The sequence below is a fragment of the Amblyomma maculatum genome, chromosome 1 (genome assembly GCF_055883805.1).
Source record: "Amblyomma maculatum isolate TAMU_Amacu chromosome 1, ASM5588380v1, whole genome shotgun sequence".
NCBI lineage: Eukaryota > Metazoa > Arthropoda > Arachnida > Ixodida > Ixodidae > Amblyomma > Amblyomma maculatum.
In genome coordinates, this window is record NC_139344.1 from 54,104,380 (window position 1) to 54,117,801 (window position 13,422).

The following is a 13,422-nucleotide window of genomic DNA, read 5'->3' on the forward strand; positions in this document are numbered from 1 at the left end:
TGGGGTTCTTTAACGTGCACTGACATCGCACAGCACACGGGAGCATTCCTTTGGACTATACTGTTCGTGGCAGATCTTCCGCATTGAAACTACGCTCCCGGCACGGCACTAGGTAAATCCATCTACTCTGTTGCGCAGTGATGGATGCTTCCGGAAAGCTTCCAGAGGGCCTGCTCGAGGGACGCATGGCGTCTATCGGCTCCTACGACGAGTGTCTCGACCTGGTGGCCGAGTACAAGACGCAGGAGCTCTACCGCGGCAAGTACTGCACAGTCTACCTCTCGTCGGGCCACAACGTCCAAGAGATGTTCAACAACGAGACCGACGCCTCGGCCCACCTGTCGACGCTACTCAGGCACCCAAAGGCACGTAAACAAAACTGATGGTAGAGCACACACGGGATGGGGAAGTAACCTTGTGGGCTGTGTGCATTACACCGGGTATCGTGGCTGCGCAGAGTCAATGACCGTTGACCTAGACCGACCGAGAGATCGCGGACCCCACTTTGGGCAGCGTTTGTTGGAGCGTGCAAGCTCTTTCTCGAGTTTCCTCACACGTGGCGAAGTGCCAAAAGGTCAAAATAAAAAAAAAAAAAGTCCGCGGCCTTCGATCCTGGTGTTTCGGCGTTTCGCGTGGCTTTATGTTTGCGTCGAAGACCACCCTCTTAGTGGCATTCCAAGAAACACAACAGATGTGTAAACCAACGCAAAAAAAAAAAAAGGGGGGGGGGGGGAGGAGGTGTATTTCAGGATATCCTCGTTTGCGTACATGCCCTCGCTACTCGCTTAATCACCAATATCTTATTTCGTGTATCTGTTATCCCAGTACCACATTACTTATCAGCATAAAGTCGTTAGCTACCATGTTATACGAAAGACCATCCGCAATAGATATAAGGCCCCTCTTCAGTTAAGCCGTCAGAACCTGCCGGTGAGGCTAGGAGAAGCGTGTTTAACTGGGGATCGAAGGGTCCTGAAGAGCTGGATTCCGCTCTCTCTCCCCTATCCCCATTGAAGGCAAAACCCTGCTTGGCAGCGCCTAGCCACTCTACCGTGTAATGTGGTCTCGTGGCGTCACATAACCCGACGACTAGTTAGCGCCCGGTCATGTTGCCTGCCGACTACACCTGCGAGAGGCATGCCTATAATCGCAGAGAACGCCAACGCTGGATTTTCTGGAGAACGAGGCCTTTAATCCTACCGCGTTAATGCAGCGCTAAACACTTCTCGGGTTAAAAATGCACAATCCAACTTCATACGCCAGTAGCTGGAACTTAGAACAGATTCCAATAGGCCACTGACGGTGGAGTGAAGGAAAATACCAACTACCTTGCGGTTTTGCGGCTTGAACAAGCATCCCGAGCACAGCGGGTGTACTGCGAGTAACCTACGCTCACCTCGATTTCAGGCTACTTCTTTCTTTCTTTCTTTCTTTCTTTCTTTCTTTCTTTCTTTCTTTCTTTCTTTCTTTCTTTCTTTCTTTCTTTCTTTCTTTCTCTCTTTCTTTCTTTCTTTCTTTCTTTCTTTCTTTCTTTCTTTCTTTCTTTCTTTCTTTCTTTCTTTCATCTTTCTTTCTTTCTTTCTTTCTTTCTTTCTTTCTTTTTTTTTTCATAGCTGGACAGAACAAAATGGTAACGTTAAATATTTAACTTCATGGAGTCAGACCCGGATACGTGACGACTTTCCCCTAGTTATTCGCGTTAAGATACCGCTAGGAAGGCGATTAAAGAATTGGGGAGACACAAGTTCCATAATAAAACAGCGCAAAAGATGACGGACGAGAGAAAGGAGAACACAGGACAAGAGCTGGCTGGCAACTAAAAGTTTTGTTCTTTAAATATTCATATATAAAGGAACATACAAAGCACTAAACAAAATAAAGCATATAAATACAGCCAGACCCCCTGCGCAGACCCCCTGAAGCACTATCGAGAAAAGCATCTTTCTTAGCAGATAAAAATGTAAACTGCGCGAAAAACGAGACAATAGGCGAAAGAACACAAATTCGACAACACGGGCGCAGACTTCCAACTGTTTATTGGTGAACGAAAGCACGTGCTGTATACATGAGGGAACTGAAGCGCACAACTCAGTCTGATTGTGGTTTACTCAGTCTGATTGTGGTTTTTCATGTGATGCCTTTTTTGGAACATGAAGTCTGAGTGCTCGACCTTTTATCTGGCATTCTGCAATACGTTTTCTGATAGTGTGAAAGAAAATTACTATAAATGTTTACCTTCTTACCGTTCATCACGTCTTGTGTGAAAGATAGTGGTTGTGCGCCTCAGTTCCCTCATGTATATAGCATCTGCTTTCGTTCACCAATAAGCAGTTGGAAGTCTGCGTCCGTGTTGTCGAGTTTGTGTTCCTTCGCCTATTGTTCCGTTTTTCGCGCAGTTTACATTTTTATCTGCAATGAACCAACTCGCCCGCGAAAATATTCTACATCTTTCTTGTCACGCAGGAAAACAGTTGGTCTGCTTATGCAGTTCTGTTAGTCTTTTGCGATATGGTATAAGCCTCTACCACTTCGCTTGTTGTCTGACCTTTGTGGGTGCATAATGCACGTGTGTCTGGTCTGTCGTTCTTCGCGCTGTTTTATCATGATGCCGTACCAACTAGCCCAACTCAACGGTTTGCTAAAACACAAGTTCCGTAGTATAGGTATGTCACGATAGCGATCTGTGCCCCTTTCGAATTACACACATGCTCATTAGCATACAGTCGTAAGACAGCACTCTACTTGAAATACAACACACATATAAACCTGCCCGTTTCCAAGCTGGACAAGCGTACTTTGAATGGTCAGTCAATACCGGCCCTGACCCGCAAAATAAAGGTCGCACCCATAACTGTGAAGCTCGACTTGTTTCTTCGAGCGAAATTAATTTATTTGCAGTATAGTTAAATGATGTAAGGTATGCGGCGACTTTTACCCAGTGTTACGTAGTATGGTTTAATAACTTGATTCGTTCAATGCTTGACGTCACATTTCACGTGAGCGTTGTGGGTGTGAAATTACCGTGCGCGGCCGTGTGTCTGTGACGTCATGACCATGACGACCAATTAGGATTTGTGTGGCAAGACGCCGGACGTCGACGGGACAATGCCGGTTTCCCCGCCTTAAGGTGATCGCTTGAAGACTAATTGTTAAAGGCAGGTGCCGAGCAAAATGATAAAAATGTGTGACACGTGTCCCCCAGTGATGTGAAAAAGTCTAAAAATTATGCCTAATAATCAGACTTTTATCAAAAGAGCGAAACGTCAAGGTAAAAAAGTAATAATAATAAAAAGCTCAAACCCGCTCTGACTTACCCGCTGTCATGAACGGCCCTTTCCTGCAAACTATTTACTCTACAACTTAGGAGAGATAGCTAATCATTTACTTTGAGGCATCAATTGAAAAAAAAAAATTTTTTTCTCGCGAAAAATACGAAGCCCTTCGTCACGAGCACGATTTCACCAAAGTAAATCTCAATTATTAAGTAAATCTTAAGTGCCGTTCAGTCACGGACAAATGCTTGCGGGATGCAAACTACCGGGAAAAAAAAAAATATTGGTGCGAAGCATTCTTTCGGACACCATAGCCGAGCAAGATTGTGCTCGACTCCTGATTGGCCCGCCATATCATGACATCTCAGTTCACGTGTGATAGCGAAAGTAAGTCAAACAGCTCTTTCTCACGGTCTAACTGTGTTAAACCCCGGATAATGTTTGTGCCAAAGATCTACTTCACAGGGACCCAACCAAGAATGCTGTGGCTTGCACATGCCGAACACAGACAAAAAAAAGAAACGGTCGGAATGGATTTGGGCCCAGGAATTTCTCGTGGGAAGCGAACACAGAACGATGTAGCTACTGCCGCCTTATTATTGTTTTTTTTTTTTTTTCGTCTGCCGCCGCAGCCGATCGCCTCGCGTGTTACTTCTACAGCACACTCTCGCGCTGTGCATTGCAAGTCGTCGTCTCCATCAACTTCCATCTGTGCGTAAAAGCTTTCGCACGTCCTACTCGGTTAAACTACAATAAAACCCTCTCGTATTTTTTTTTTCTCCCGAGTAGCTGTCTTAGCCACTCACCTTTTTTATATTCGTTACAGCGGATGGAACGCGTGTATGTCTCCTCAGAGTTTAGGAATTTCGTTCTCCTACTTTAGACGACCGCACAGAAAAAAAAAAAAAAGAAGAAAAGAAATCCACAAACCAGCATTTCCAATATTGTTGCTCACGGCAGTACGCAGGGCAGATACTTACGGTTATTTCTGCTTTTGCTTGCACACCCCTTGCAGCGGATGACCCGCATCGTGTACCGCGTCTCTCCCAAGAGTCGCAAGTTCCGTCTGGGTGTCTGCGTACCTTCGGTCTGCACTCTGGATGACGTGCAGAACGTGGTCGCTCATAGTGAGTACCGCTTTTAGATGCATGTTGTTCGATCTTTTGCGGTTTAACCCCACTGCATTCAGCCACGACAACAAAGTTCCAAGCATTAGGGAAGTCACTTTGAAAATTTCCAGGATCTGACATTACGGTTATCTGTGATCGGCGCACTTTAGTCGGCTTTATAGTTCATGTGATCTTGTAGTTTGTGAGACACGAGCTGTTTTATTATGGAATGTGCAAAGTGGCCAGGCCGGGAAAAGTCGTTTGCTAATGCTACAAATATGGTATTAGAGCAGAAAACACCTCTCATGAAAACACGGTTCCTTGATACATTTAACGAGCTATTTGCCTACCTTTTGAGTGATTGTTTACTCATTATAAACCCTGCTGCTAAGACGTGTGAAAACTTTCGCAAATGAGTGCACGTGCAATGAATATCATCGTGCCTTAAAAACAGCGTAACAACTCTCTCTATTTCTTGTGAATTATCCGCGACAATTAAAAATTAGAGAAGCACAGCAGACTTGTTTGGAGTGCCCGACCGGTGTTGTGCGGAGAACGAAAGCATTAAGTTTGTCGGGCAGTGCTGCTGCTCGATCTCACTTTATATTCACACGAAAGAAAAACAAAATTCACTACGAACGTGTTCTTCAAAAAGCAAATGCGATGTTATTTTAGTTTAGTTAACCGCTTCAGCGCAAGTCTGCTCAGTGCTCACACGCTAAATTCACCGCAAATTTTTGTTCTTCCCCTCCCCCCCCCCCCCTTTTTTTTTTTGTTAATTCTTGCAGCATCATCGAAGTCGATTGGAGCGAAGACACATGTAAGCCGCTGCGAAGTTAAACAAGATGTTTCGATTACCGGAATACAGGTCTTCCTCATGTAAGTTGTACAAAGAAAGCTGTTGCATGCGGTATAGTTTTATATACAGCGTACAAACACGTCTTGGGTTACACTTTTCGCTAAGCTTGAACCAACTCAAGAAAACACAGTGCTTAAGAGCAAGCGGAACGAAAACAGGTGATCAGCCCTATACGATATGACACCGCTGCTTTCAGAGCAAGATATGTCTCATTTCGCCATTTGAACGTCGTGAAAAAGCCGCAGTTTTGACCTTGGGTACTTCTTTTCTTGATGCGCACGGCTACCGATCCCCGTGCCTTTCGTTTCTTCGCAACAGGTCAATAAAACATCCAATCAGAACAGAAATGCTTTAAATTGTGTTCTGGCATGCACGCTATCATAGTTCATTTGGATAGCCTTCTCGGGCACTGTATGCCAGGTAATATTTTTTAATGTTTTCAGATTTCTGTTATAGAAACTGTGACAGATGTCTCGGCACGGTTTTGGCAGGTAGCTTGTACAGCACGGCGAAGATTATATACAACGTAGAGTTAATGATTAGGCTATCGTTATTTAATATAAAGAACCAACTTATTTTTTATATATATTAAGGGCAACAATTCGAAATTGAAGGCCGCTAACTTTTTCTCTGAATTTGCCTTTTCTAAATTTTCTTAACCGCCAAGGCTGCTGGAAATATCGAACATCAAAAACACGCATCTTAAATCTCGTTGCATTGCACGTTTATACAATGGCGCCGCTGCGTGCATATTTTTGCCATTATCGCTGTTACCTTATTCTGCATCATCAAATACTGAAACGGCGTCTGTTCTTGATACATAAGCCATGCAAGGGACGCACTTCTGTAAGTGTGCAATGCGTGAAAGTTATCTCAACAGCCTTTCAGATGCGTGTTTTGACTTTCGCTATTTTAGCCCCATTGTCGATTAAGAAAATTTAGAAAGAAAACTCGTCTTTGTAAAGAAGACAAAGAACGGAAAATGCTGCGGCATCGCCATCACCATCGCTTGGCTCCGGCGCCCATCTCTCGTGCTGAAGCTGTGCCCTGCGGCTGGCAATTCGACCCTGCTCTGCCCGAATTACTGGCAGCGCTAGACGTTCAAACGAACTATTAAATCCACATCTCACTTGGTGGAGGTCAATCTGAGGTTCCCTGTACCCATCTCGCCCTGGAACTTCGCAGCAGAACGTTGACTACACCAATGACGGAGCCGACTTCATTGCACCTACCTCCGCCCGTCACCTGCACAGGTGCGATTCGTCAACGGGACCCCGCTACCTTCAGTGGAAGCAGCGATGACGACGTCGACGATTGGCTGACCACTTACGAACGGGTCAGCCGTCACAATAACTGGGACGACAACCGTAAGCTCACCAATGTCATCTTTTACTTGAGCGACGTCGCTAATCTGTGGTTTAGAAACCACGAGTCGGACTTTACTACCTGGGCGAGTTTCAAGACGAAATTTTCTGATGTCTTTGGCCGCCCCGCCGTCCGAAAACTCCGCGCGGAACAGCGTCTTCGGTCGCGACTGCAGCTGCCCGGTGAAACATTCACCAGTTACATTGAGGACATTGTTGATATGTGTCGTCGCGTTGACCCGACCATGACCGAGGCCGTTAAGATACGTCATGCCCTCATAGGAATTGATGACGGCGCTTTCAACATGCTCGTCGCCAAAGGCCCCACGACGGTCAAGGAAATCTACGACCTATGTCAAAGCTACGACGAACTCCGCAAGGAGCGTGTTTTGATTCGCCAGCCTCAAGCATCACTTGCTGGACTAGCCGCGGAGAGGGAGTCATCTAGCCTCTCTGAAAACATCAAGGCTTTTGTACGTCAGGAGGTCGCACGACAACTGTCCCTGCAGCCATATGTTAAGGAGTCGCCACCAACTGGCCTTGTTCCGGAGCTTCGCCGTGCAATCCAACAGCATGTATCTGAAGTCCTCCCTAATTCTGTTCCTCAATCACCTCCGGTCGCACCCTCAATGCCGTTCCCCACGCCCACAATTTCATCGTCCGGCGTTGCGCCACTGAGCTATGCTCCAGCATTCGCGCCGGCTCCTCCCCAGGTATTGCGTCGCTCATATGCCGAAGTTACTTCAAGTCCACCTCCTGAGCCAGCATATGCCTATGCTTCGCCCCCTATGCGTTCGGCACCAACAGCGTTTGCTCCCCCCTTGCGTCAGACACCATCTCCATGGCGCACTGCAGACAACAGGCCTATTTGCTACCACTGCAGCATCCCTGGGCACACTACACGCTACTGCCGGCGCCGAATAAATATGGCCTTTGCTGCGCGGCCTGCGCCACCTTATTTGGCCCCCCAATTCCCCGTCCCATCGGGTCCTCCAACAGCATCCCCTGACCCTCCGGACTTCCTGCCTCGTCGTTCGTCATCACCACGTCGCCGCTCCATTTCGCCAATGCGCCGACGCCCCGCTACTCAGCCGGAAAACTAACCGCCGCAGTTCGCGAGGCACGAACTGCGTATTCGACAGAATTTCAAAGTCCTCGTCTTAATCCCGCGAATGTTACTGCTGTCATCGTTGAAGGTGTTCATACTCTTGCGCTCGTCGACACCGGTGCCGCTGTATCAGTTATCAGCCAAAAACTCTGCCGCTCCCTCCGAAAAGTGACTACGCCTCTCGAGGGACTATCGCTTCGTACCGCATCCGCTCACAGTATACAGCCGACAGCTATCTGCACTGCTCGCGTCGTCATTGCTGCAGCCTTGTACATCATCGAATTCGTCGTTCTCCCCACATGTTCTCATGACGTCATTCTCGGCTGGGATTTCCTGTCCCAGCATCATGCTATCATTGACTGCGCCAGTCCTCAAGTAGAGCTCATTGAATCGAGTGATGCACCGTCTGATGCCCTGTTCCACGAGCCGTGTCCTCGTTTTGCGACCAAACTCCTCGTAGCTCATGACACAACCATCCCACCCGGAAGCGCTGTTCTGGTTCCCCTCACTGCCTCTTTTACCACCGCCGCGACAGTCCTCTTTGTGCCCTCTAACGTTGTCTGCCGCCGCCGCCACTTACCGCTGCCGTTTGCCGTCCTTGACATGAACAACGGCGCTAGCACACTTCTGGTAGCCAATCCTCTTGCGTCTCCCGCTATGTTGATCGAAGGGGAGTGCCTTGGCCGCATCGAGCCCGTGGACCTTCTGTTCGCCTTTGATGATGTGTCATTCCCTGTTTGCCAAGTTGACGCCTTGACCCCAACTCGTGTGGCTTCCGATCCGCTACAGCGGGACCTTTTTGACCATTCTGTGGACAGCGCTCTAGAGCCGCGCCACCGCGAGCAACTTCTTGACCTTCTACACCAATTCCGCTCCTCCTTCGACATCCCGCAATCTTCCTTGGGCCGCACGACGACCATTTCCCACCTCATCGACACTGGCGCTCATCCACCTCTCCATCAGCGGCCGTATCGTGTGTCGCCGACTGAGCGCCGTGTTATTGCCCAACAAGTCGATGACATGCTCCAACGCGGAGTAATTAGAGAATCCTGTAGCCCATGGTCGTCTCCTGTGGTCCTAGTTAAAAAGAAGGATGGCTCCATACGATTTTGTGTTGATTATCGCCGTCTCAACAAAATCACTCGTCGTGATGTGTACCCCCTCCCACGAATCGACGATGCCCTAGACTGCTTGCAAGGCGCAGAATTCTTTTCCTCACTCGATTTACGCTCCGGGTATTGGCAGGTGCCCATGGCAGAGGCGGATCGTCCTAAGACCGCCTTTATTACTCCAGACGGACTATACGAATTTAATGTTATGCCATTCGGACTCTGTAACGCCCCAGCCACATTTGAAAGAATGATGGACACTGTACTGCGCGGCCTGAAATGGAACATCTGTTTATGCTACCTTGATGATATCGTCGTCTTTTCAACCGACTTCCCGACCCACCTGACTCGACTTCGCCAGGTCTTCACCTGCCTAACCCGCGCCGGTCTTCAACTGAACCTCAAAAAGTGCCGCTTTGGTGCCCACCAGCTCACAATACTCGGACATGTTGTGTGTAAAGATGGAGTTCTGCCTGATCCTGAGAAGCTGCGCGCCGTCGCTGACTTTCCGAAACCGACCACTTTGAAACAACTGCGAAGCTTCGTGGGCCTCTGCTCGTACTTTCGTCGTTTTGTTCGGAATTTCGCAACCATCATAGCCCCCCTTACACAGCTCTTGAAAGGCACCCCTAACCTCTCCTCATGGTCGCCAGCCTGCGATGATGCATTCGCGACACTGCGCAATGTTCTAACGTCACCGCCAATCCTTCGCCATTACGACCCTACTGCACCTACAGAACTTCACACCGATGCCAGTGGTGTCGGCCTCGGCGCCGTCCTCGCCCAGCGCAAGCCTGGCTTCTCCGAATACGTTGTCGCCTACGCCAGCCGTGCTCTCACCAAAGCCGAGTCCAACTACTCCGTTACCGAAAAGGAGTGCTTAGCAATCGTGTGGGCTGTAACGAAGTTCCGCCCTTACTTATACGGCCACTCCTTCGAGGTAGTTACAGATCATCACGCTCTCTGCTGGCTCGCGTCTCTCAAGGATCCGTCTGGCCGTCTCGGGCGCTGGGCTCTCAGGCTTCAGGAATACGACATCCGTGTAGTGTACCGCTCTGGCCGCAAGCACTCTGACGCCGACGCTCTTTCTCGGTCACCGGTGTGCTCGCCTAACTCATCGTCCCCTCCTCAAACACTCTTGTCAGCACTCACCATTGAGGATATGCCTTTCGAGCAACGACAAGATCCTTGGGTTTCTAACCTGCTAGATATCCTTGGCACTACTTCCGCGGCTACGCATCCTCGGGCACTCCGCCGACAGGCCTCCCATTTCGCCATTCGGGAAGGCCTTCTCTACCGAAGGAACTACAACTCAGACGGCAGAAGGTGGCTTCTTGTCATTCCGCGCCACCTCCGCTCCGAGGTTTGTGCCCACCATCATAGTGACCCGCAAAGCGCTCATGCCGGCGTCCTCAAAACATATGATCGAATTCGTCAAATGTACTACTGGCGGGGAATGTACAATTTCGTACGTCGCTACATTCGCTCTTGTACCGCCTGTCAACAACGCAAGATTTCTCGCCACCCTGCTGGCCCTCTTCAGCCTTTACCGTGTCCAGCTCGCCCGTTTGATCGCGTGGGAATCGACCTCTATGGTCCACTACCATGCAGTGCCGCTGGTAATCGATGGGTCATTGTCGCCGTCGACCACCTGACCCGTTACGCCGAGACTGCTGCACTTCCCGCGGCGACAGCTCGAGAGGTAGCCCATTTTCTTTTGCACCACTTCATTCTTCGACACGGCGCCCCCCGCGAGCTACTGAGTGATAGAGGTCTTGTCTTTCTTTCCGAAGTAGTCCAAGAGCTCCTGTCGTCTTGTAAATCGATACATCGAGCTACAACTGCGTACCACCCGCAAACAAATGGCCTCACGGAGCGCTTCAACCGTACGCTTGGGGACATGCTCGCAATGTATGTTACATCTGAATCTGGAAGCTCGAACTGGGACCAAGTACTGCCATTCGTAACGTTCGCGTACAACACTGCCACCCAAGCAACAACTGGTTTTTCGCCCTTCTTCCTCTTATACGGCCGTGAACCATCATGTACTCTGGACACAATTTTGCCATACCATCCAGATGCCTCTGAGTACAGTGCTTTGTCAGACATTGTACAGAAGGCTGAGGAATGCCGTCAGCTAGCTCGCACGTTTACCTCCAACACTCAAGGCTATCGCAAAGATCAGCATGATACCGATACTCCTGCTCCCACGTTCCAGGCCGACAGCTTCGTTTGGCTATGCGTTCCTGCCACCAACAAACTAGACACCAAATACCACGGACCTTATCGCGTCTTGGAACGCACATCCCCTGTGAACTACGTAATCGAGCCAGTCACCCCTTCTTCCGACCACCGCCGTCGCGGCCGCGAGATTGTCCACGTTAGCCGCCTCAAGCCATATTACAACCCTCTGGTCGTCTCTTCTCCCTGAGTCGCCAGGATGGCGACTTCTTCACGTGGGGGAAATGTAAAGAAGACAAAGAACGGAAAATGCTGCGGCATCGCCATCACCATCGCTTGGCTCCGGCGCCCATCTCTCGTGCTGAAGCTGTGCCCTGCGGCTGGCAATTCGACCCTGCTCTGCCCGAATTACTGGCAGCGCTAGACGTTCAAACGAACTATTAAATCCACATCTCATCTTTAAGGTTCACACCCTTCAATTTCGCAATATAATGTTATCCCTTCAATTCAGAAATCTAAAAGTCCATTAATTAATTTCAGTTAATTCGTCATCCAATCACGAGGCTCGATAGCGTGCATAAATGTCCGACTTGCTCTACAACTAGCCTGCGCAGACTGCATTGAGTCATCTGTCATAGTTTATAAAATGCAGATATTTAAATAGCACAACAATCACCCGGTATATTAAACACACAGGGTGATTTATATACCAGGTATATACCCGGTATATACCCGGTATACTAACTATACCGTCAAACAGCTCTTATTAGGGCGTTGTTGAGTTTTCGCGCCGTTCTCGGGAGTGGTGTCCGCAACACCACATGTTCCTTGCCTCATTTTACAGGTAGGAAAGTGGAGCAAGGTAGCCCTCCTCTCCACTTTGAGATAGAGAGAGAGAGAGAGATTGAGGGGGGGGGCGTTCGCTTGGGCGTCTGGCTTTGCTGCGGAAGGTGGCTGGTTCGAAACGCGCCGCTGGAAAAATATGAGTACAAGCAGCCTATGGCCTTACGCCCGGCTTTCTTAGAGGTTTGCGCTTTTAAGACGCTGCGCAAGCATTGCTACAGCAGTACGTGTGGAAACACAGCTTTGGACGTTTCAACCTGCAAAGGTTCTTCGTGTTACCCTATTCCCACAAGGGCTCAAGTTCACACTATCTAACCAAACAGTTTGGTGGCGCTAGTGAACACTCTCAAGTATAGGTTACCTGCAACATAAATACCTAAGAAAGTAAAAGATTGTGTCAGTGACTGTTGGTTCCCTTCTTATGCAAATGCGCGTAATTTAACTGTCAAAGCTGTAAGCGACCAGTTGACAAGTTGGCTTCAAAGTATCACTGCAGTGTTGGGCAAGTCCGGATCCACATCCTGCTACCTGTCTTTGGGAGGAAAAAAAAAACTGAAACATGTGCATGGCCAATTATTCCTCACATCAAACGCTGAAGCATTCGCTTTCCACACTCGTAACTATCCTGTGAGTTTTGTTTTTTGAGAAACTGGAAAATTTAGAATATGATTCTTTACAGGACGCTACACCACTGTCGTTATAATGCATGTATCAATGACCTCGCACAGGCGCAACACCGGTCGTTATGATGTCGGTGTCGATGTCTTCGCAACGTCATCCCGTGCAGATGAACAATAACGCTCGCTTTTCCCCAGGAAGACTGAAATTGGTCACTGGGCACAAGCAATCTTCATAACTTTCACAGCTTCAAACGACACCACAAAGTCAACATTTTTTTGGTACTTGCTGATTGTCTTTTCCAGCATCACCTTGTGCCTCCTCGTCGGTGTCATACTGGTGGCTACCATCTTAGACATGAGGGTAGAAGACAACGCACAGAAGGCGCTGCCTGGAGCAGGTAGGCAAAAATACTCTTTTTACGCTTTCTTTTGGAGGCTTCGGCCAGGAGTTTTGTTTTAATTAGCAGTGCAACAGGTGGAAAATAGCAGGCAAGTGCTACTCTCTGAAAGATATAGAGGTTTTATTTAGCTTGCACCTTTTTGGCCATATTTGGTGTCTAGTTGCACCTTCATGCAAGGTTTGCTGTTACATCTAATCGACACCGGAAATCTGCCAGAAACGAGCGCTGAAATGACGCATAGCTGCGAGACCCAGTGTGTAAAGACGACAGTGGGGCTTCATGGAACATGGAATTTCACTAGAGGACCGCGAGCGAGCTATTACCATTTGCCACCGTCATGTGCGCGAGCCGACGCGGCCGCGGCGTAACGCAAGAGCATCAGTCATAGCAGCGCGCATTTCGGCCATTTCAGTGCCGTGCAATCGGCCGCCCATCGCTTCTTCCAGCGGACATACTCCGACGTGTTCAATCTACCCGTGTCGTGATGTGTGCGTGCGTTTGTGTCTAAACGCTGTCCCCAGCGCTCGAAGGAGAGAGCGTCGCCCTCGCCCGTTAG

General features: G+C 48.9%; 1 protein-coding gene across 1 annotated transcript in view; it reads left to right on the forward strand.

The window, feature by feature from the left end:
* LOC146202396 (O-acyltransferase like protein-like) overlaps positions 1–13,422 on the forward strand; it is a 76,425-nt gene that overhangs the window by 41,620 nt on the left and 21,383 nt on the right. Inside the window, exons 2-5 of the mRNA XM_084584585.1 lie at positions 139–365; positions 4,288–4,399; positions 5,170–5,260; positions 12,769–12,863. Coding sequence (XP_084440711.1) covers positions 139–365; positions 4,288–4,399; positions 5,170–5,260; positions 12,769–12,863 — 525 coding nt within the window. The remainder of the gene's footprint in view (positions 1–138; positions 366–4,287; positions 4,400–5,169; positions 5,261–12,768; positions 12,864–13,422) is intronic.